General features: G+C 40.0%; 1 protein-coding gene and 1 pseudogene across 6 annotated transcripts in view; one reads left to right on the top strand and one right to left on the bottom strand.

Annotated features, from left to right (window-relative positions):
- The first annotated feature begins 2,847 nt into the window (after nt 1-2,847).
- The window catches only part of PPP1R42 (protein phosphatase 1 regulatory subunit 42), a 68,365-nt gene continuing 46,308 nt past the window's right edge, over nt 2,848-24,904 (top strand). For 3 of the 6 annotated variants that reach the window (XR_004185845.1, XM_009213149.3, XM_009213148.3), the window contains exons 1-6: nt 2,848-2,933; nt 10,465-10,564; nt 13,850-14,062; nt 17,871-18,037; nt 19,368-19,506; nt 21,627-21,743. Coding sequence is in view for 5 of the 6 variants with exons in the window: in XM_009213149.3 (XP_009211413.1) it covers nt 13,934-14,062; nt 17,871-18,037; nt 19,368-19,506; nt 21,627-21,743 (552 nt within the window). In the remaining variant the exon portion in view is untranslated. The other 3 variants (XM_009213146.3, XM_009213145.4, XM_009213147.3) reach the window with 3 other exon arrangements.
- LOC116268789 lies at nt 20,515-20,688 on the bottom strand (annotated as a pseudogene).

Below are 24,904 nucleotides of genomic sequence, written 5' to 3'. Positions count from 1 at the left end.
TGAGCCGAGATCATGCCACTGCACTCCAGCCTGGGCAACAGAGTGAGACTCTGTCTCGAAAAAGAAAAAAAAAAGAAAAGAAAAGAAAAAGAAAAATCAGTAATTCAAACCATTGTAACTACCAGCAGTCACATTTTCAATTCCATGAACAGTGGAATGCAAAATAAATTTTCAGAGTGTAATTTTATCATTAAAAAAAATCTTATTGCTAAAAATAGGAGGGAAAAATCATGATTCTATCACCAAGAAACAATCACTATTAAACATTTTGGTATGTATCTATATGTATATCCTTTTAGACTATTAAATATGTTTTATTTAAATGTTATTTAATTTAAATATGTTAAATGTGTTAAATAATATTACCACAAATGAGATAATACTCCATTTTATAATGATATATGCAATTGTTCCAAAATGAAGATTTCCAGAGCAACTGATTTTCAATGAGGCATTGCTAAACAAGGCTCCTAGCAAAGTAATGCTAGCAGCAGGTTGACCAAGTGCTACACAGAGCAATGGACCAGCCCTGCATCATTGTTAAATGATGAAGGGGATAAAGCTGTTATCCCCAAAGGAATGAACTACAAAACAGATAATTGGGGGGACATCTAATTCGTGCCCCTCTAGTAGTGTTTTAGCCGTATTACGTTGATCATGCTTTTATTTCCTTTTTTTTTTTTTTTTTTTTTTTGAGACAGAGTCTCGCTCTGTTGCCCAGGCTAGAGTGCAATGGCACAATCTTGGCTCACCGCAACCTCTGCCTCCTGGGTTCAAGCAACTCTCCTGCCTCAGCCTCCCGAGTAGCTGCGATCACAGCCGCACGCCACCACAACCGGCCACCCTTTGTATTTTTAGTAGAGACGGAGTTTCACCATGTTGGTCAGGCTGGTCTCAAACTCCTGACTTCGTGATCCGCCCGCCTTAGCCTCCCAAAGTGCTGGGATTACAGGCGTGAGCCACTATGCCCAGCCATTCTTTTATTACTTAACCTTTTTATTCTGTTAGGTACCCCCTCCTTAAACTCCCTCCCCCGGTGTCTGAATCTGAATTATGAGTTTCTGAATCACTGAATTGTTGTGCTTCTCAGGACAAATCTCACCTCTGATGATTCTTTCCATACCATCTTTACTAGCTTTTCTTCCCTCTTTTATCCAAACTAGTTGGCATAGCTACTAACCCACTATTTCGCTTTCCTTGTTTTCTCCCTCACTACCATTTATGGCCTCATGGTTTAAATAATCAGCTTTATATTGGAGACTATTAAAACCTTTCTCACCTCACACTTAAAGTATGTAAACCAAACTCGTCCACTTCCCCTCAAATTACTCACCATCTCTCCTCTTTCCCCAGTATTGTTCCTTTATCATAGCTAACATCTGGGAATTATCTTCAACTTCTCCCCTCCCTTTATCCTACCCAGTCTCTATTAAATCATGCTTCGAAATATCTCCTAAAGTTTTTCATTCCTTTCCACTTTCTTTGCCTTCACTCCAACCCAGGCCAAGATTGCTTTCACAACTGGACTTAAGCGAAAATATCCTGAATGGGGTTAGGGCTCCTTTGCCCCCATTCCCCCACCTTCCTAGGATACTCTCATTGTAATGGTCAGGGGGATAAAATGAAAAGGGAACTGGGCTTAAAATCAGGAGGCCAAGAAGTTCCCTCTCTGCCACCCCAGGTGTGACCTTGAGCATGTTTCTTTCTTCTTTTGAGCCCTGGGAATTTCCTTATCTGCAAAATGGCAATTTGGACTACCTCATAGGCTCTAAGCTGCCTTGCAATTCTAACAATCTTCTACTCTGACACTTCTTTGCTCAAAGAAAGGCAATGACAATCTTTTCTCACCAGAATCACAGCTGGTACTCAATGTGTTCCAGCTTGCATTGTCCCTTACATCCAGACTGCTCACCATATCCCTAATAAGCCCCGGGCTTTCCACTATAAATGTCAGTTCCCTGTACTATTGTTCTTCTTCTGCAATTAAATTATTCCTTTTACAAACATTTATGGAGTAACTATTAATGTACAAGGCACTTTGCTAGGTCCTGGAAATGGCGAGGTAAACCACATAATCCTTGCCCTCAAAGAATTTACCATCTCATTGGAGATGTGGCTAAGTAGGTAACATATAATATTGTATTACGTGCTATGCTGAAAAAAGTAATACATCTCAGCTGTTTCAGGGGAAGAATGGGCATCACTTAACAAAATGGGATACCCAGGAAGACTTCGGAAAGGCTGCACTAATTCCAAACTGAGTCTTTAAATCTTAAAAGGAAAAATAAGACTGAAGGAGGTGACAAAATGTGTGCTATGTCTTCCTTGAAGGGCAGAGAAGAGAGGAATTATTATTTTTTTTATTATTAAGAACAGGGTATACTGAAAAACACTGGAGTATAGAGGGCAGGTGGCAAGCGGTGAGGTTGGTCATGATGAATAGCCCTCAATGTCACCCTAAGGAATTTGAGGTTTCACCGAGGAAAGGATGGAGTACAGGCTGTATTCTGAATCAGATAATTCCTTTCCTGGTCTGTTATTGGGAAAAGGTGGTTGTTGGGCACTGAAACGGTCAAAGCCGATGGCAGGATAATCCGGTAGGGGGAAATGGTAGTCTGCCAAAAATTGTTCCGGCTACTAATTGGTCCACTAAAACAATACGGTGACCGATGCCTCACGGCCTCTTCAAGCTAACAGGACTCTAGTCGGAGTCCGCCTACTGGCCACCGTCAGTGCCCATTAGCGCCCGGCCGCCGTGTCACAGAGAGCAGGACGCACCGGGGAGGGAGCTGCCTGCGACGTCGCGAGATTTCTCGTGAGTGGCGCTTGGACAGAGCGTCTGGTCGCCCAGCAACCGCTGCTGGTCTGCGTAGAGACCCGGCGCTGGCGAAACCTACCAAACCGGAGTTACCGACCCAACTGTCCCGCGAGCGGTGAGCTGCCCGCGGGGAATAAGCGTGGGGACCGAGGAAATCCTAGAACCATGTTTCTCAAACTTGCCTGCCAGTAAGACTTTCTGGGACATTTGTTAAAATGCAGATCCTTGGGCCCTATCTTTAGACATACAGAATTTCCAGAAAAAATGGTCTGGAAGTCTGTTTTTAACAAATGGTTACCTGGCAAGATTGGGAAACAGCTCTAGAGGAGGGAGTCACAGGTGAAGGGGTGGTCGCGGGGCTGAGGAAGCAGCCCGGTGGGCGTGGAGCTGAGTTTGAAAGGGTTTTGAAAAGCCTAAGGGCTGGAGCCAGTGATTTAGAGCATCTGGAAGCCACTGAACCTGTGGCCTAAGTGGAAGTATAGATATTAACAGAATTCAGAAAACGTTGTCCACTGCCTCTAGCCTGTGGGAATTCCAACAGATGAAAGACAAGGGGTTCGTTAAAATGGATTCCACCCATGTAAGAAACCTACACAGGTACCCCCCGAACCGAAAAGGTGGAAAACAACAATAACAACAACAGGAACAAACAAAAAAACAAACAACAACAAAAAGCTAACAATAAAATGGATTCCTAGAGCCTGTAAAGAAGCTCTAAGCCGTTCCCACCGGTGGCCTGGGAGAGAGAGATCTAGCAAGAGGAGTCCCAAAGTAACAAGAGATACCTAGAGGGTGGAAAGTAGGCAAAAGCAGTTTCTCAAACTTTAGAACACAATTAATCTCTTTTAAAAGAAAACCAAAGACACTTCACAAGTGCTGACATTATTTTTATTATAATGTTCTAAAATGTATCCAAATCCACTCTAGGTTCAGTTTAAACTCCTGAAGCTTTTAATTTTCTAAAAACAATAAAACTACCAGTACAGTTTAAATTAATATTGTTTTTAACAAGATGAATGGTGGTGTTTTGATGAAACTAAATTCTCTCTTATGGACTGCTACAGTGCAAATTCTTTTGAGTTAACAGTCTATTATTTTGTGTTGTGGGTTGATTCAGTTCTCTCCTTTTCCATATTCAAGCTAGAAAATTTTCCTATAGCTTACTGATGAGGTCCATTGACCTTCCCTTGGTTTAGTAAATACTTCACTTACATACAAAGTTTGCCTCTGTCCTTTTCCAAAATTATCTAAGGTCATTAATTTTTATCTATGTGAACACCAATTTATACACTGAAATCTACAGACAGAATCCATTTCTAAAGTGAAAGTATTAAGAATATGTCATTTCAAAATATGCTGCTCTGGCATATTGACTATATTTAGTTAAAAGCACTTGAAAAATGACTGGGCATAGTGGCTCACACCTGTAATCGCAGCACTTTGGGAGACTAAGGCGGGCGGATCACTTGAGATCAGGAGTTCCAGACCAGCCTGGCCAACATGGCGAAACCCTGTCTCTACTAAAAATACAAAAATTAGCCAGGCGTGGTGGTGCATGCCTGTAATCCCAGCTGCTTGAGAGACTGAGGCAGGAGAATCGCTTGAACCCAGGAGGCAGAGGTTGCAGTGTGCCAAAATCGCACCACTGCACTCCAGCCTAAGCAACAGACCAAGACTCCATCTCAGGAAAAAATAAAGAAAAGCACTTGAAAAATGACAGGTAGGCCGGGCGCGGTGGCTCAAGCCTGTAATCCCAGCACTTTGGGAGGCCGAGACGGGCGGATCACGAGGTCAGGAGATCGAGACCATCCTGGCTAACACAGTGAAACCCCGTCTCTACTAAAAAATACAAAAAACTAGCCGGGCGAGGTGGTGGGCGCCTGTAGTCCCAGCTACTCGGGAGGCTGAGGCAGGAGAATGGCGTAAACCCGGGAGGCGGAGCTTGCAGTGAGCTGAGATCCGGCCACTGCACTCCAGCCTGGGCGACAGAGTGAGACTCCGTCTCAAAAAAAAAAAAAAAGAAAGAAAAATGACAGGTAAAAGATGAGTGCTCTGACTTTTATTCTGGTTTTTTTTTGCTTTTTTGTTTTGAGACAGGGTCATGCTCTGTTTCGCAGGCTGAAGTGCAGTGGCGCAATCACAGCTCACCACAGCCTTGACTTCCCAGGCTCAAGCAATCCTCCTCCCTCAACCTCCCAAACAGCTGGGACCACAGGCATGTACCACCATGCCTGGCTCATTTATTTTTTGTAGAGACGGGGGTCTCGCCATGTTGCTCAGGCTGGTCTCGAGCTCCTGGGCTCAAGCAATCCTCCTGCCTCAGCCTCCCAAAGTGCTGGGACTACAGGTGTGAGCCACCACACCCTGTCTGTTCTGTTTCTTAAAAGCAGGAAAAGAAATTTTTATATGAACGATTTCCTCCCTATACTAGAAAGTATCATTCTTACCATCAAGGACTGGAAGCTGAAGCCAAGGAAAAGCTGTATAAACAAACGTTTTTACAAGAACCCTTCACCAATCAACTACCCTAGCCCTAACCCAAGCTCCTTTACCTTGTCACATTTTCTTTTTTATTTTTTTTGAGACGGAGTTTCGCTCTTGTTGCCCAGGCTGGAGTGCAATGGCACAATCTTGGCTCACCACAACCTCTGCCTCCCGGGTGCAAGCGATTCTTCTGCCTCAGCCTCCCGAGTAGCTGGGATTACAGGCATATGCCACCATGCCTGGCTAAGTTTTTTGTATATTTAGTAGAGACGGGGTTTCATCATATCGGTCAGGCTGGTCTCAAATTCCTGACCTCAGGTGATCCACCCACCTCAGCCTCCCAAAGTGCTGGGATTACAATCATGAGCCACCGTGCCCGGCCACATTTTCACAATTTACTATGCTCTTAATTTTTTCTTTCTTTTCTTTTTTTTTTTTTTTTTTTTTTGAGACAGAGTCTCACTCTGTTGCCCAGGCTGGAGTGTAGTGGTGCGATCTGGGCTCACTGCCACCTCTGCCTCCCAGATTCAAGCGATTCTCCTGCCTCAGCCTCCTGAGTAGCTGGGATTATAGGCATGTGCCACCACAACCAGCTAATTTTTATATTTTTAGTAGAGATGGGGTGTCACCATGTTGTCCAGGCTGGTCTCGAACTCCTGACCTCAAGTGATCTGCCCACCTCGGCCTCCGAAAGTGCTGGGATTACAGGCATGAGCCACTGCACCTGGCCTACTATCCTTTTTCTAACTTAGTATGCAAGTATACAACTCTGCGTATTTGAGTCTTCATTTCTTATGAAGGTTCCCATGCCACGTTAAACTTGTATTAACTAAATTTGCTTGCTTTTCTCCTCTTGATCTGCTATATGTCAATTTAATTATTAGGCTCAGCCACAAAACAAACAAACAAACAAACAAACAAAAAACCCTAAAATGGAAGAGGTAAAATTTTGCCTTCCCTACAATAGCATGGCCATTCATGAGGTTTCGGGTGATCCAAATTTTCTCTGTTTTAGCCAAAGTTAGAAAACAGAGCCTGAAGTAAAAACTCATGTGATAGGCTGGGCATGATGGCTTACACCTGTAATCCCAGCACTTTGAAAAGCCAAAGCAGGAGGATCACTTGAACCCAGAAGTTTGAGACCAGCCTGGGCAACATAATAAGACCCTGTCTGTAAAAAAAGAAAAGAAATATCTTCTTATTAAGCTTAGATGAAAAAATTCCTGGCAAGGCATGGTGGCTCATTCCTATAATCTTGGCACTTTGGGAGGCTGAGGTGGGAGGATTGCTTGAGGCCACGTGTTTGAGACCAGCCTGGGCAACATAGTAAGACCCTGTCTCTACAAAAATAAAAAAATAAAAAATAAAAAATTAGCTGAGGATGGTGTTATACACCTATAGTCCCAGCTGCTCAGGAGGCTGAGGTGGGAGAAACACGTGAGCCCAGGAGTTTGACACTGCAGTGAGCTATAATCACACCACTGCACTCAAGCCTTGGCAAGAGTAAACCCCTATTGTACAAAATAATAATAATAATAATAATAAAATCCTAAATAAAACATTAGCAAACTTAATTTGCATATATATGTTATTCTGACTAAGTTTGGTTTATCCCTGGAATGCAAAAAGATTTAACATTAGAAGTCTACCAGCCTGGGTAACATGGTACAACTCTGTCTCTACAAAAAATACAAAAATTAGGCCAGGTGCGGTGGCTCACGCCTGTAATCCCAGCACTTTGGGAGACTGAGGCGGGCAGATCACAAGGTCAGGAGATTGAGACCATCCTGGCTAACACGGTGAAACCCCATCCCTACTAAAACAATACAAAAAAATTAGCTGGGCGTGGTGACAGGCGCCTGTAGTCCCAGCTACTCAGGAGGCTGAGGCAGGAGAATGGCGTGAACCCGGGAGGGGGAGCTTGCAGTGAGCCGAGATGCGCCACTGCAGTCCAGCCTGGGTGACAGAACAAGACTCCGTCTAAAAAAAATAAATAAAATAAAATAAGCTGGCATGGTGGCATAAGCCTGTAGAGCATGAGCTACTCGGGAGGCTGAGGTGGGAGGATTGCTTGAGCCCAGGAGGCAGAGGTTGCTGTGAGCCGAGATTGTGCCACTGTACTCCAGCCTGAGTGACAGAGCGAGACCCTTTCATGCACACACACATACAAAAAGAACCATTAGAAGTCTATTAATGTATTTCACCACATCTCCTAAGGCAAAAGAAAAACATTTCATAACCATCAACCTTCATTCATGAGTTTAAAAAATACTTTACAAACTATGAATATAAAAGCACTTTCTTAATCTGAATATGGCTATCTTTTTTTTTTTTTTTTTTTTTGAGACAGAGTCTTGGTCTGTCACCAGGCTGGAGTGCAGTGGCGCGATCTCAGCTCACTGCAACCTCCTCCTCCCGGGTTCAAGTGATTCTCCTGCCTCAGCCTCCTGAGTAGCTGGGACTACAGCGCACACCACCATGTCCAGCTAATTTTTTTGTATTTTTAGTAGAGACGGGGTTTCACCATTTTGGCCAGGATAGTCTCGATCTCTTGACCTCGTGATCTGCCCACCTCAGCCTCCCAAAGTGCTGGGATTACACGCGTAAGCCATGGTGCCCATGCTATCTTAAAAAAAAAAACAAAACTTACAGCAAATATCATACTAAAAAAAAAAAAAAACTTACAGCAAATATCATACTTAGTGGTGAAATGTTGCAAGTATTTCTTTTGAGATCAGCAATAAGACAAGTGCATGTGCCCTCATCGCTTCTACTCAACCTTGTTCCTAGAGGTCCTAGCAAGTGCAATAACACAATAAAAAAAAATAAAGATAAAAGGTTTGGGAAGTAGTAGACTGTTACTCATATATAATCTGATTGTCTACATGGAAAACACAAAGACTCTATAAAATAAAATTAATGTGTCCTTACCAGTGTTGCTGGATATAAAATCAGTATTTTAAAAATACTGCGTTTCTATACAGTAGCTACAAACAGAAAATATAATTTCTAAAAGAATAGCATTTGCAATATCAACAAAAATACATGATCCCAATAACTCAAAAATAAAAACTTGAGCTGGGCATGGTGGCTCATGCCTGCAATCTCAACAATTTGGGAGGCTGAGGCAGGTGGATTGCTTAAGCCCAAGAGTTTGAGATTCCCCTGGCAACTTGCCAAAACCCCATCTCTACTAAAAATACAAAAATTAGCTGAGCATGGTGGCGCAGGCTTGTAGTTCCAGCTTCTCAGAAGGCTGAGATGGGAGGATCATTTGAGACTGAGAGACGGAAACTGCAGTGAATCGAGATCAGGCCACTGTACAGAGCGAGACTCTGTCTCAAAAACAAGCAAACAAATGAAAAAACAAAACAAAACAAAAAACTTATGCATGACCTTAAATATAAGAGAAAAATTTTTAACTACTGAAAATCACTAAATTAGCACTACCAAAATGGAGAGACTTACCATACTCATGGAAAAGAAGACTTGATATTAGAGAAATGTCAGTGCTTCATGAATTATTTATAAATTTGCAATTCCTAACAATCATGAAAGGACTTTTCATGGAATGAAAAATTGATGTTTAAATTTATATGAAAGAGTCAAGGACCAAGAATAACCCAAGTAGAGAGAAAGATTATTAATCTGTACTAATTAAGACCGTGTTGTCATGGGGATAAATATATAAGTGAATGCAAGAGAAAAGAACCATAGAAGAGAAAATACACCAAGTACTGGGATAATTGGTTCTCCATAAGGAAAAAAATATTGAATATCTCACTTCCTACACAGTAGTCAACTCTAGATAAAGACCAAAATGCATCAAGGAAAACTTTAACATGTTCAGAAGACTATAGAGGTCATTTTTTTCTGAAATTAAGGTAGGGAAGGCGTTATTAAAAAAGCCACAAAAAGCACAAAACATGAGAAAAATAATGATACATTTGACTATATTAAAAAATAAAGTTTCTGTTTTTTAGACAATACCATTAAAAGCAAACTAACAAGTGAAAAAGAGAGAAAAGACAAGCTACAGTGTGGGAAAAGACATTTGCAACACATGTTATCAATGAAATATTAGTATGTAATAGAAATGTGTGTGTGTTCTGCCAATTTCTTAGAAAAGCAGAACTCAGTAGGAAAAATGTGCAAAATATAAGAAATAGCAATTAACAGAAGAGAAACTCCACATGGCCAATAATCAGGAAAATACTCTCAGTCTCTCAATAAGTAGAGAAAGGCAAATTAAAACACAGTAATGAGATATCATTTTATACCCATCAGCTTGGCAAAAAGTTAAAGATTGCCAATATCAGGTGCCAACAATGGTGCAGGCTGCATTGTAGAGCAGTGGGAACTCTTTTACTTGCCAGTGGTAAAATTCCTTTGGAGAAAAATTTGACAGTATATATAGTAAAGTTGAAATGTCCAACCCAGAGTGGCCACTCCTAGTTTTAAACCTTAAAGAAGCTCTTGCACATGTGCTAAATGATACATACAAAATCATAAAAGCAACATTGTAAAAGCGAAAAAAAAAAGGAAATACCCAAAGATCAGTCATTAGGAAAAATTAATTTCTTACAATGGAATATTGTATAGTAAATATTCTAGAGCTACACACATCAACCCACATGACTCTCACATATAAAACATAAAGCAGAAAAGAAAGCTGAAGACAGAATAATATTAACATCATTGATGACATGTAAAATTGTGAAAAACAGTACTAGATATTATTTAGGTATATATACATCTGTAGTAAAAGCATAAAAACATTAATAGTCTAAATTTTAGATAAATCCTAAATTTAAGAGAATGAAGAGGAAGAAAGGTATACAGGGGTTTCAAATGTATTTGTAATGTTTTATATTTTAAGCTGATCTGAGGGTCCATGGGTGTTATACTATTCTTATACTTTTATCGTGAAATATTTTATGAAATATTTTCAAGGTAATATTAATAAGTTATTTTAATTGAATTAGATACTTTGTTCAGAATATAGTATCATATTTGAAATGTGATCTGAAAAGTCAACAATAAGCTTAAAATTTTGTTATAAAAATAATCAGATATATGCAAATTTCAAAAATCTATGAAGATTTTATAATTTTTTTCGTGCTCAGTTCTGAGGCTTAAGATTTTATAATTTTATTCTGTAGGTTGTACTTTGCATTTTGAAGAGTCTGAGAATACATTCCATATCTTCAAATATTTTATTGTGAGCAATTTACAATAACATAGCCTGGGTAATGCCAATGTGTGAGTATATAAATTTAATTTATAGTCTACTGAATTCATTTTTCCTCCTAAGCACTGATTTCATGTACAGAATATTGTACACATTGAGGTATTTGGTTGGTTAAATTCCATATACACTGGAATAATGTTTAATTTTAAACTGCGTTTTTGGTTACATTTGTAGTAAACGAATGTGAAGCACAATTGGGGAAACTGGGATATTTATCACTTAAATAGCTATACTTCCTCGGCAATTGAAAAAAAACGGGCTACCTCAAATCTATAGACAATATATGGCAATATTTTATTTACTTATTTAGAGACAGTCTCCCTCTGTCATCCAGGCTGGAGTGCAGTGGCATGATCATAGCTTACTCTAACCTGGAACTCATGAGCTCAAGTAATCTTGCCTCAGCCTCCCGAGTTGCTGGAACTACAGGCATGCACCACCGCCCCCGGCATGTTTCTCATCTTTAACAGTCCTGATATATTTCCAGTGAGACAGTTAAGATAACCTTATGTGTGAACAAACCAGTAACATAATAATAATAATAATGATAGCGAATGTTTATTGACCTATGTACCAGGTACTGTGCAGAACACTCTATAATGATTATTTCACCCATCCTCACATTATCCCTTGGAAATAGGGACCATTATTATCCTTATTTTGTAAGAAATTGAAGTAACCTGCCCAAGATGCCTAACTAGTAAGGGATGAAGCCAAAATTTGAACCAGGCAAATCTGGATTGAAAAACACTGGATTGGTCGGGCACAGTGGCTCATGCCTGTAATCCCAGCACTTTAGGAGGCTGAAGCGGGCAGATCACCTGAGGTCAGGAGTTTGAGACCAGCCTGGCCAACATGGTGAAACTCCATCTCTACTAAAAAAACAAAAATTAGTCGGGCGTGGTGGCAGGCACCTGTAATCTCAGCTACTCGGGAGGCTGAGGCAGGAGAATTGCTTGAACCCAGGAGGCGGAGGTTGCAGTGAGCCAAGATCGCACCATTGCACTCCAGCCTGGGCAACAAGAGCAAGACTTCGTCTCAAAAACAAAACAAAACAAACAAACAAACAAACAAACAAAAAAACCCTGGATTATGTTGCCTCTTTGTGGATTATGGTTGTACTAATAAAACATAAATTTCTAGGCCAGCTTCATTTTCAAGTATTTTGTACTATTGACCTGTGTACTTAAGGTTTTCACACCATGTGTTCTGATTTAGGGGTTTCAGACATATAGTCTCTATGGGTACTATGGGAAAAGGAGCCAAGAGACCTGGTCCCTTTCTCAACTGTCACTAGCTTGAGTAGCTTAAGATAAATCTCTGGGACTTAGTTTCTTCACCTGTGAAATGAGAACATTGGAGGATATTCCTCAAGGGCCTTTTTGACTCCAAGAGTGAATAATAATCCTTTAAAAGATGCTCATAAGGCCGGGCGCGATGGCTCATGCCTGTAATCCCAGCACTTTGGGAGGCCGAGGTGGGTGGATCACAAGGTCAGGAGTTCAAGACCAGCCTAGCCAAGATGGTGAAACCCTGTCTACTAAAAATACAAAAATTAGCCGGGCATGGTGGCAGGCACCTGTAATCCCTGCTACTCCGGAGGCTGAGGCAGAGAATTGCTTGAACCCAGGAGGCAGAGGTTGCAGTGAGCCGAGATCACGCCACTGCACTCCAGACTGGGTGACACAGTGAGACTCTATCTCAAAAAAAAAAAAAAAAAAAGACGCTCATAAACCAGGCGTAGTGCTGCACCCCTGTAGGTCCCTGTAGCTGAGGCATAGGCAGGAGGAGCACTTGAGCCCAGGAGTTCAAAGATTGCAGTGCATGACTGGGGCGGGGTGGCTCACGCCTGTAATCCTAGCACTTTGGGAGGCCGAGGCAGGCCAGTTGCCTGAGCTCAGGGAGACCAGCCTGGGCAACACAGTGAAACCGCCATCTGCATTAAAATACAAAAAGAAAAAAAAGTTAGCCGGGCATGGCGGTGTGTGCCTATGGTCCCAGCTACTTGGAAGGCTGAGGCAGGAGAACTGCTTTAACCTGGGAGGCAGAGGTTGCGGTGAGCCGAGATTGCGCCACTGCACTCCAGCCTTGGAGACAGAGCAAGACCCCGTCTCTAAAAACAAACAAACAAACAAAAAAAGCGGGGGGAGGGGCGCTTTGGCTCACGCCTGTAATCCCAGTACTTTGGGAGGCCGAGGCGGGCAGATCACAAGGTCAGGAGTTCAAGACCAGCCTGGCCAACATGGCGAAACCCCATCTCTACTAAAAATACAAAAATTTGCTGGGTATGGTGGCACGTGCCTGTAATCCCAGCTGCTTTGGGAGGCTGAGGCAGGAGAATCGCTTGAACCCAGGAGACAGAGGTTGCAGTGAGCCAAGACCACACTACTGCACTCCAGCCTGGCAATGGAGTCTTAAAAAAAAAAAAAAAAGGTTGCAGAGGACTATGATCATGCCTACATGCCTGTGAATAGCCACTACTACACGCCAGCCTGGGAACCATAACATGAGACCCAGTCTTTTAAAAGAAAAAAGAGGTTGGGCGCGGTGGCTCACGCCTGTAATCTCAACACTTTGGGAGGCTGAGGCGGGCCAATTGCCTAAGCTCAGGGGTTCGAGACCATCCTGGCCAATATGGTGAAAACCCATCTCTACTCAAAATACAAAAATTAGCTGGGCGTGGTAGCACGCTCCTGTAATCTCAGCTACTATGGAGGCTTGAGAGGAGAATTGCTTGAACCTGGGAGGCAGAGATTGCAGTGAGCTGAGATTGCACCACTGCACTCCAGCCTGAGCAACAAGAGTGAAACTCCGTCTCAAAAAAAAAGGAAAGGAAAGAAAAGAAAGAAAAAAGGGTACTTGCAATTATTCAAATATACTCAGAAAGAAGAAAAGATTTAAAACTAAAAGTGTGGCGGGCGCCTGTAGTCCCAGCTACTCGGGAGGCTGAGGCAGGAGAATGGCGTAAACCCGGGAGGCTGAGCTTGTAGTGAGCTGAGATCTGGCCACTGCACTCCAGCCTGGGCTACAGAGCCAGACTCCGTCTCAAAAAAAAAACAAAAAAAAAAACAAAAAAAACTAAAAGTGAATGAGTATTATGTGTTTAATTTTGATGCTTTAAATCTTTTTATGAAGTTAAGTCTATAAACTTAGAAAATACCTCAGGTGCCCCTAAAAATGTCTATAAACTAGCTTATCAAATAGTTTCATATAAGGGAATTATTTAAAGAGTAAGTCAGAATAACTTTTCCTTAAATTACTATGATAATCATAATGCTTTTTTCTTTAATCTTTAGAAAGCTGGAAATAATACCTAAGCCTACTTCTTGACATGGTATCAAAACAGAGCTTTTGCTGAGAGTTTGATTTATAAAGAAATTATGGTTCGACTGACCTTGGATCTAATTGCCAGAAACAGCAATCTTAAACCCCGAAAAGAAGAAACCATTTCACAGTGCCTGAAGAAAATAACTCATATAAATTTTTCAGACAAAAATATAGATGCAATTGTAAGAACTTTGAAATTATTTCCTGTTTTTATATAATTAATAATGTAAAGTTTAGGAATTGGTTTGGGGCCATACGTAGTATATTAACTATATTTTCATTATTCTTACTAACTTTTTTTTTGAGGTAGAGTCTCTCTCGGTCTGTTGCCCAGGCTGGAATATAGTGACATGATCAAAGCTCACTGCAACCTCCGCCTCCCAGGTTCAAGTGACTCTTGTGCCTCAGCCTCCTGAGTAGCTGGGATTACAGGCATGTGCCACCATGCCCAGCTCACTTTTGTATTTTTAGTACAGATGGGGTTTCGCCATGTTTCCAGGTTCACCATGTTGAGTTCTTGAGCTCAGACTTCTGAGCTCAAGAAGTGATCCGCCTGCCTTGGCCTCCCAAAGTGCTAGGATTACACATGTTAGCCACCGCACTCGGCCTTATTAACTTATTTTTATCAGTAAGCTTTATATTGTGTTTTTATTTTAACTTCCTACTTGTGATATTAGATTTGTTAAAATTAAATCTATAAAATATACCATTGTGATTTTTAAATATATATATTTTAAATATTTGTATTACTGTTCTCCTACAACACTGTATAGTGTAGCAAACTAGATTTGAAAGTGTATGTTGGGAAATAATTTCATAGACAATAATTACTTTTGTATTATTGTAAAACCTTGAAATATGAATTTTTTAAGTATACCAAAATGTTAAGAAGTAACTATGTGAGTACCATATTTCAAAAGTTTATCAGTGAGAGAAGGTTGGGAAGGGAGTGAGGGATAAAAGACTACATATTGGGTACAGTGTACACTGCTCAGGTGAAGGGTGCACTAAAATCTCAGAACTCACCACTAAAGAATTTATCCTGGCTAAGCGCGGTGGGTCATACCTGTAATACAGCCTGGGCAACAAAGTGAGACTACGTTTCAAAACAGAACCTATCCATGTAACCAAAAACCACCTGTATCCCCAAAACTATGGAAATTAAAATTAAAATTCACACAAGAAAAAAAGAGTTTAACAGTGTAATCTTTTTTGCACGTAATTTAACTGGTTATGTAAATGTATGTTATACTGGGTCAATTACATCAGACAAGTTTATGTTTATCTGGATATAATCTGAAACTACATTTTCTCAGCACTAAGGTAATTCTTGGCTGTAATTTGGGAAACTTTAAAGGCTGCAATAACACTCTTAGGCCATCTGTGTTGGTATCTGTTGTCTACAGTAAATGCTAGACTACAGGTGAGATAAATTTTCTTGGAAACACAGGAGCTACCTGAGGGCAGAAATCATGTCTATTATTTCACATCACTCTAAATCCCTCATCCATTACAATGCCTGACTCATATTACATGCTTAATAAATATTTATTGAACAAATGAAAGAAATACTAACACCCCAGGCAAAATGATCAATTAAATACTTGGTTTTTTTGTAGGGACCCCAACCCAGCTCCCATTCTAGATCCCCTTCTGGTTTCCTGGTGATCCTTCTTCCCATAATTCCTTTGCCCAAACCTCATGTTTCTCTTTTGTTGCCCAGAACTCTCTACTTCATGATATCATATAAGACTACTTTCTCTGGAGAGCCCCCAGTAAAGTCCCTATTTCATACTCTGTCCTCATATCAATCAGTGCTCCTCCAGGGTGGATGATCTTTGATAGAAGGATGGCAAATTGGTTAAAGTAATTCACACTAAAATGAGAATAACTTCTAAACTTACAGTTTCCAACACATAGCTGTATTTTAAAAGAAGTTAACTTAATGAAGGCTGAGAAATTTTTGAGCAGAACTTCACCGCTTGTCTATTTACTCTAGGCTGATCTGCCATGACACAAGAAATGGCAGCCTTTTAAAAAGTCCCTTTAATTATTTTATCTCAAAAGTAACTGGTAGCTGGGCATGGTGGCGCATGCCTACAATCCCAGCTACTCGAGAGGCTGGGGCGCTAGGATCACTTGAGCCCAGGAGTTAGACACCAGTCTGGGCAGACCCTGTTTCAAATAATAATAATAATAATAATAATAATAATTGGTGTTCTTATTCATACAAAATACATGTAAAAAGAAAGAATGTAATCCTATTCAGACATAATCACTTTTAACATTTAGGTAATATCCTTTCAGTCTTTTATTCATATAATTTTACAATAGTGGGTCATATTAAATGTACTATTTTCACTTAACTACATATTATGAATTTCACTTAACTATGTATTAGATACTACTGAAGAAACAAAAGGATATTTAATGGTTCTATGGTATTTCTTTTGATAGCATTATCATAGTTTTTAAAAAATTAATGTATGAGGCTGTGTGCGGTGGCTCACACCTGTAATCCTTGCACTCTGGGAGGCCAAGGCAGGTGGATCACAAGGTCAGGAGTTCAAGACCAGCCTAGCTAACACAGTGAAACCCCGTCTCTACTAAAAATACAAAAATTAGCCGGGCATGGTGGTGCACACCTGTAGTCCCAGCTAGCAGGAGACTGAGGCAGGAGAATCGCTGGAACCCAGGAGGCAGAGGTTATGGTGAGCCAAGATCGTGTCACTGCACTCTAGCCTGGGCAACAGAGCGAGACTCCATCTCAAAACCAAAAAAAAAAAATTAATCTATTATTCTGGATATCTAGATGACTTCAGTTTTCAGTATTATAAACCACAATAGTTGACTTCCAATCCTACAGAAATATTAACCCCTATTTGTAATGTTGAGACAATAATTTATTCAATGCTTCAACTTCCAGAGGAGCCTAATGGCTTCCAAGGAAAATTGCTTGCACTGGGAAAATCTTAACAATTCCAGTTTTATGAGATACCATCTCACACCAGTTAGAATGGCAATCATTAAAAAGTCAGGAAACAACAGGTGCTGGAGAGGATGTGGAGAAATAGGAACACTTTTACACTGTTGGTGGGATTGTAAACTAGTTCAACCATTATGGAAAACAGTATGGTGATTCCTCAAGGATCTAGAACTAGATGTACCATATGACCCAGCGATCCCATTACTGGGTATATACCCAAAGGATTATAAATCATGCTGCTATAAAGACACATGCACACATATGTTTATTGCGGCACTATTCACAATAGCAAAGACTTGGAATCAACCCAAATGTCCATCAGTGACAGACTGGATTAAGAAAATGTGGCACATATACACCATGCAATACCATGCAGCCTTAAAAAAGGATGAGCTTGTGTCCTTTGTAGGGACATGGATGCAGCTGGAAACCATCATTCTTAGCAAACTATCACAGGAACAGAAAACCAAATACCGCATGTTCTCACTCATAGGTGGGAACTGAACAATGAGATCACTTGGACTCGGGAAGGGGAACATCACACACCGGGGCCTATCATGGGGAGGGGGGTGGGGGAGGGATTGCATTGGGAGTTACACCTGATGTAAATGACGAGTTGATGGGTGCTGCCGAGTTGATGGGTGCAGCACACCAACATGGCACAAGTATACATATGTAACAAACCTGCACGTTATGCACATGTATCCTAGAACTTAAAGTATAATAATAATAAAAAATAAATAAAAATTAAAAATTAAAAAAATTAAAAAAAAAATTCCAGTTTTATTGATATGATTACAGAATTTCTTAAAAAAAGAAAAAATATTACAGAATTTCTTTTGTAATCAGTCTAGTCTTGTTTTAACTGTGCCAAGAACAGAGAAATACTGGAAAATACTGAAATACTTAGGAAAATTTGCAGAATGATCAACTGAAAATTTTTGTTAAAAACAAACAAGTTTTCAGGAGAAATTACATTTAACATGTTTTTGTTTCCCTTTTAGGAAGACCTCTCTCTTTGCAAAAATCTTAGTGTTTTATATTTATATGATAATTGTATTAGTCAAATCACTAACCTGAATTATGCCACAAATCTGACCCACTTGTACCTACAAAACAATTGTATTTCATGTATAGAGAACCTCAGGTCATTAAAGAAACTGGAAAAACTGTAAGTGCTTTTATTTTTTAATAATGTATCTGATTTTTATGATTATGGTACTTATATTTTTTTGCATGAAGGCATTTCCATTTTTTGCATTAAATTCCAAAAGTAAATTGAATATGAAATTGATATGATTTCATACTTATATGGAAAAAAAGCATATGATTCCCACATGGGTTTTGTGGAACAGACCTCAATTTCTATTTTCTCGTACTATTATTAAGAAGTAAATTGTTTCACATATAATATTAATAATTTGTGTTTTATTAAGCCTGATACACTTTTCATTCTGGGGAGGGGTTGTCTTAAGGGCTAATAGGGATACTTAAAACATCCTCATGTGGGCTCAACTGATAAAAGAAGTTTCCATGGAACCCAGATGAGTTATGTGCCTTTCAGAATCACATATCTCATACCATCTGGGTCATATAATTGATCCTATTGATGTAAACTTGATTGTAAAACGGCATTTACTGCCTATAGTGATTATAATTAGGCAATGAAGATTGGTGGATCCAATTTCCCAGACTGGAATAACTATCATGCTCCTCAAAGAACCGGCTAAAAGCCTCAGAATGGGGACACAATAGTTGGCTGGTGAATGCTTATTAAAAATGCAGAGCACTGGGTTCTAACCTACATATCCAAATTAGAATCTCCAGGGGTTAGGCCCAGATATCTTCATTTTTCCTTTTATCTCTTAGTTTTGAGACAGAGTCTCGCTCTGCCACCCAGGCTTGAGTGCAGTGGTGCGATCATGACTTATCGCAGCCTTGATGTCCTAGGTCCAAGTGATCTTCCCACTTCAGCTTCCTGAGTAGCTGGGTCCACAAGCATGCACCACAATGACTGGCTGGCTGGCTGGCTTATTTATTTATTTATTTATTTAGAGATGGGATCTTCCTATGTTGCCCAGACTGGTCTTAAACTTCCAGGCTCCCAAAGTGCTGGGATTACAGGTGTGAGCCACTGTGTCTAGCCGTGAAATCTTCATTTTTTAAACCTACAACCCAGAAAGGTTATTATCAAACTATCTACCAGGGCTCTTCATATGTCAGATGAAGTAGATAGTGCTGGTAGATAGTTTGATAATAACTATTACAATTCGCTCACTTTTTTAAAAAGCAAAAAAATGTACTTCTAGACTAAATGAAGTATAAGAATATAATTTGTTCTCATTTAGATAAACCAACCTTTCATAGATTTAATATAACACAAAATTCCTCATTTATAATTTTGTTCAGCTCAATTATTTTGTTATTACACTTTTGTCACACTTAATAAAGACCATGACATTCTCAGAATGTCTATTTAGAACTATGTCTATGTTTTGCAGGTATCTGGGAGGCAATTACATTGCTGTCATAGAAGGTTTAGAAGGATTAGGAGAACTAAGAGAGCTTCATGTTGAGAATCAGAGGCTTCCCCTTGGGGAAAAGCTTCTGTTTGATCCAAGAACTCTTCAATCTCTGGCAGTAAGTTCACATTTGAATATTTTGACAAGGAATATAGTGATTAACAAGTTATAATGAAACAGGAATGTGGTGAAGGTATATTTGGACATTGTACATCTCTGCATTTTATATGGCAAGCTCAGAGTTTATCTGAGGACTGAAGCTGATTTTCTCAGGTACAATCTCAGAGACTCAGCATTTATAAAGTGGGATAATAAAACTTGCCTCTTTGGGTAACTGGAAGGATGAGAAGAATGTGAAAAGCTATGTTAACTGAAGTTCTAATACAGATGTTCATTCATTCATAATGTGGACCTTGGTGATTATCATGGCTCAACATTTTAAATTTTAGGAAAAAGCCTAAGGAGAGAGGAATGTGCAATTATTTGGAAACCTTTAAACAATATAGTAGAGAGCCATTGTAATAATAAGTTGTTTTCTTCTGGGATCCTGATTTGATTGTAGATTGCACTACATACAGCTCTACCACATCAGAACTATGTAGGCCTGGGAGCCCTGGGGTTGGGTCTCTAACTGTGTCGCCTGAAACCAGTCACATTGGATGGAGGTACCACAATAAATTGAGAAGCCAGAGGGTACCACTTAGGCTCCTGCTAATCCTCAAAACAACAGACTTACTGGGATAGGCTAACTTTAATTCTGGGGCAAGGGACATAAATGGGACATGGTAGTTGTTTTACAGATTTCATCTGTTTTATTTTATTTTATTTTTATTTTAAAAATAAAAATAAACTCTGTCGCCCAAGTTGGAGTGCAGTGGCACGACCTCTGCTCACTGCAACCTCCACCTCCCCAATTCAAGCAGTTCTCCTGCCTCAGCCTCCCAAGTAGCTGGGACTACAGGCGTGCGCCACCACGCCCGACTAATTTTTGTATTTTTAGTAGAGATGGGGTTTCACCATGTTGGCCAGGCTAGTCTGGGATTACAGTGTTGGGATTACAGGTGTGAGCCACCGTGCCCAGCCTCATCAGTTTTATTTTAGAGGGCCCAGAAATAGAGGATAGTGGATGGATTTTGACCCAAATTTATAAAAATTAAGAGGTAGTTCTCCCAATACTTTAGTATCAGGAAATATTTTTTCTAAAGGTTGACTGTGCATGGATGCCTCCATGATTTTTTTAAACTTAAACTAATAAGAACAGATACTGCACTTGATCTTAGCAAAAAGGCCATGAAGCGATGATTGACTCCATCTTGGCAGAGATTCCTGAGCCTCGTAAGATGACTCTGATTTAGTGTTATAGTGTTACAACAACACTGAAATTCCTGTTAATTAGCTAATTATTATTTTAAGTAGTTCCTGAACATATAGATTGATGGGAGAAAACCATATAGACAAGTAGAGAGAAAAATAAAAACCAGATATTATTTTATTCTTGATCATGTTTCCTATTTAGTAAAATAAAGACAAAAACTATTTCTTCCTATGTAAGTATAAATCTTTTTTTGAGACGGAGTTTTGCTCTGTCTCCCAGGTGTGATCTCTGCTCACTGCAACCTCCACCTCCCAGGTTCAAGCGATTCTCCTGCCTCAGCCTCCCGAGTAGCTGGGACTACAGGCGTGCGGCACCATGCCCAGCTAATTTTTTGTATTTTTAGTAGAGATGGGGTTTCGCCATGTTGGTCAGGCTGGTCTTGAACTCCTGACCTCAAGTGATCCGCCCGCTTCACCTCCTAAAGTGCTGAGATTACAGGCATGAGCCACTGCACCCAGCCCCTATGTAAGTACAAATGTTAGTAATATTTAGCACAAAATGATAATTTGCTAAAGCTACAGAATTGTGTTACTTGTTTATTGGGGCATCTTTTTTTCTTTCTTTGCTTTTTGATTCTTGGTTTTTTTACTCTATAAGTTTATTTTGTATCTTGGAAAAGAAAAATATGACTTATGGAGGAATTATAGGGAGAAAGGGTAAGTTATATGACATACTGTGGTTCTAAAACTTTCATCTGAAAAAAAAATGCATTAAAAAGCATTTCATGGCTTTTGATGTTTTTACCTAAAGAGTAAAACAACCTGAACTGATCAAGCTTAAAATTTTCAAAGATTAGGATTTCTGGTTCCTATATACAGTATTTAGACTATTTACTAATGCTAACTTGGTTATTTTTCTTACAGAAATCCCTCTCTATATTGAATATCAGCAATAATAATATTGATGACATTAGAGACTTAGAAATACTGGAGAATCTTAATCAGCTCATAGCCGTTGACAACCAACTTCTGCATGTGAAGGTAGTGTAAAGAGAAATTAATTTTTAAGATATTTACATGAAATTATGATTGAAAAATATGTGTTTTGAAATAGCTATAAAATAAATATATCACATTAGAAACTACTCTGGATTTTTTCTAAAATTAGCTAATGAATCCCTACTTCTTAATGTATTTGTGTGTATAATTCTGTCCTCTTATTCAGTTTTCTCCTTTATACTCCAATACCTCTATCCCTCACCAACAGAAGAAAAGTTTCTCTGAGACGGGAAGTATTTCTTCTTTGCATTATTTTCTCATCAAACTTTTTCTTCTAGAGACTAGATTTCTTGCCCCTTAAGCCTGATCTCCCAATGAATGGGTTTCTAGTAACTATGACTAGACCTGAACTCTCTCTTGGCTACTTCTTTTTGGGGAAGTACTTGAAATTATTCTGATTGAACTTACTCTAATTTGTACCAGCTATATTAATGTCATGTTATATCATATCATGCCATATTCATTCAATTATTCATTTAATCAAATATGTATTGGCCATCTACGTATTTGTCAGGCACTAATACTACTCAGTGTAGAACAAAGGAAGGAATATACGGTCTTGATCTTCAAGAATTTGAAAACAAGGTCGACCAATCAACCAGTAATGAGACTACAATATGATACTGTTTTTATAAGTATTGTGATAGCCCTAACTCAGCCTAGGGCTATAGAAGGCTTCCTCGAAACAGTCATCCATGAGTTGAGCCATTGCTGTGACCTTAAAGTTTCTAGTTTGGCAATGGAATGAGCTGTGGTATAATTTCTTGACATACAAACCACAGGAAGAAGAATGAGCTTCTTTCTCCCAAAACAGCTTTTGTTTCAGAACTACTTCCACACAGCCATTTGTTGACCCTAAAAATGTTACGTTGACCTTGTTTCCAAATTCAGATCTATGACCTGGTTCATCCCAAAGCTGCTATAAGCAATAGATAATTATGAAAATAAATATATGTATTCTAGCACAAATGAATTCCTCAAAATATCTAAAATGCCATTGAATAATCAGGGTGAATGTTAAAAATAAGAAGACCTTAGGAAGCACAACTCAATTAGTTGTTTCAACTTACAATGTGAAAAATGTAAGACATTCATGGGATAAATTCTGAATTAAAATATATTTTACATTTTATTTTATTTTTTTCTTTTTATTTTGAGACAGAGTCTCTGTCACCCAGACTGGAGTGCAATGGCGAGATCTCGAATCTACTGCAACCTCTGCCTCCCAGATTCAAGTGATTCTCCTGCCTCAGCCTCCCGAGTATCTGGGATTACAGGTGCCTGCCACCACACCCAGCTAATTTTTATATTTTCAGTAGGGACGGGATTTCACCAGGTTAGCCAGGTTGGTCTTGAACTCCTGACCTCAGGGGATTCGCCCACCTCAGCCTCCCAAAGTGCTGGGATTACAGGTGTGAGCCACTGCACCTGGCCCTTTATTTTATTTTTTGAGACGGAGTCTCACTCTGTTGCCCAGGCTGGCGTGCAGTGGCGTGATCTTGGGTCACTGAAACCTCCGCCTCCCGGGTTCAAGTCATTCTCCTGCCTCAGCCTCCTGAGTAACTGGGATTACAGATGTGCACCACCATGCCTGGCTTATTTTTGTATTTTAGTAGAGACAGGGTTTCACCATATTGGCCAGGCTGGTCTCGAACTCCTGAGCTCAAGTGATCTACCCGCCTCAACCTCCCAAAGTGCTGGGATTCTAGGCGTATGCCACTGCACCCAGCCTGGTAATGGCCATTACTTTTAAAGAGTTATTCTATTATGCTTTTTAACTCCAAACAGAGAAAGGGGAGTTTGATAACAGGGCAAAACTTCTAGCCTCTAAATGATCCCAAAGGAGGTTTTTTCTGCATGACATTAAGACAAAGCTGTTTTGCCTACATGATTACTCTTAGACCATGTTAATAATGCATACCCAGAATAAATGTGCAGCCAAAATAAATACCTTCATTATTGCTAATTATTCTATCTAATGACCAACATCTAAATCCTCTTTTTTTTTTTTTTTTTTGAGACAGAGTCTCACTCTGTCATGCAGGCTGGAGTGCAGTGGTGTGATCTTGGCTCACTGCCACCTTCACCACCTTGGTTCAAGAGATTCTCCTGCCTCAGCCTCTCAAGTAGCTGGGATTACAGGCATGTGCCACCACGTCCAGCTAAGTTTTGTATTTATAGTAGAGATGGGGTTTTGCCATGTTGGCCAGGCTGGTCTCGAACTCCTAACCTCAGGTGACCCACCTGCCCCAGCCTCCCAAAGTGCTAGGATTACAGGCGTGAGCCACTGCACCTGACCCAAATCCTCTTTAACGACTGAACTCCATATTATCTCCCCTATGTAGCTTTTCTGGGGCCTCCCATCAAGTTAATCTATTAAAGGCCCCAGACTCCATTATCTCCCCTATGTAGCTTTTCCTGAACCTCCCCATCAAGTTAATCTATTAAAGACTGAACTCCATAATATCTCCCCTATGTAGCTTTTCCTGAACCTCCCCATCAAGTTAATCTATTAAAAAATATTTACAGGCCGGGCGCGGTGGCTCAAGCCTGTAATCCTAGCACTTTGGGAGGCCGAGACGGGTGGATCATGAGGTCAGGAGATCGCGATCATCCTGGCTAAGACAGTGGAACTCCGTCTCTACTAAAAAATACAAAAAAACTAGCCGGGCGAGGTGGCGGGCGCCTGTAGTCCCAGCTACTCGGGAGGCTGAGGCAGGAGAATGGCGAATGGCGTAAACCCAGGAGGCGGAGCTTGCAGTGAGCCGAGATCCGGCCACTGCACTCCAGCCTGGGCAACAGAGCGAGAATCCGTCCCAAAAAAAAAAAAAAAAAAAAATTTTACAGTAGTCCCAACTTATATGTGAAGGCTACATTCTAAGACCCTCAGTGGATCCCTGAAACCATAGGTAGTATTGAATGCTATATATATTAGTTTTTTCTAAGTGTACATATCTATGATAAAGTTTAATTTATAAATTAGGCATACTAAGAGATTAACAACAATAATAATAAATGGAGGCTGGCTGCAGTGGTTCATACCTGTAATCCCAGCACTCAATCAGGAGATTGAGACGATCCTGGCTAACGCGGTGAAACCCCATCTCTACTAAAAATACAAAAAATTAGCCATGCATGGTGGC

Source organism: Papio anubis, chromosome 8 (genome assembly GCF_008728515.1).
Source record: "Papio anubis isolate 15944 chromosome 8, Panubis1.0, whole genome shotgun sequence".
Classification (NCBI taxonomy): domain Eukaryota; kingdom Metazoa; phylum Chordata; class Mammalia; order Primates; family Cercopithecidae; genus Papio; species Papio anubis.
The sequence above is the reverse complement of the archived record's forward strand: the minus strand, read 5'-3'. Positions and strand labels throughout refer to the sequence as shown.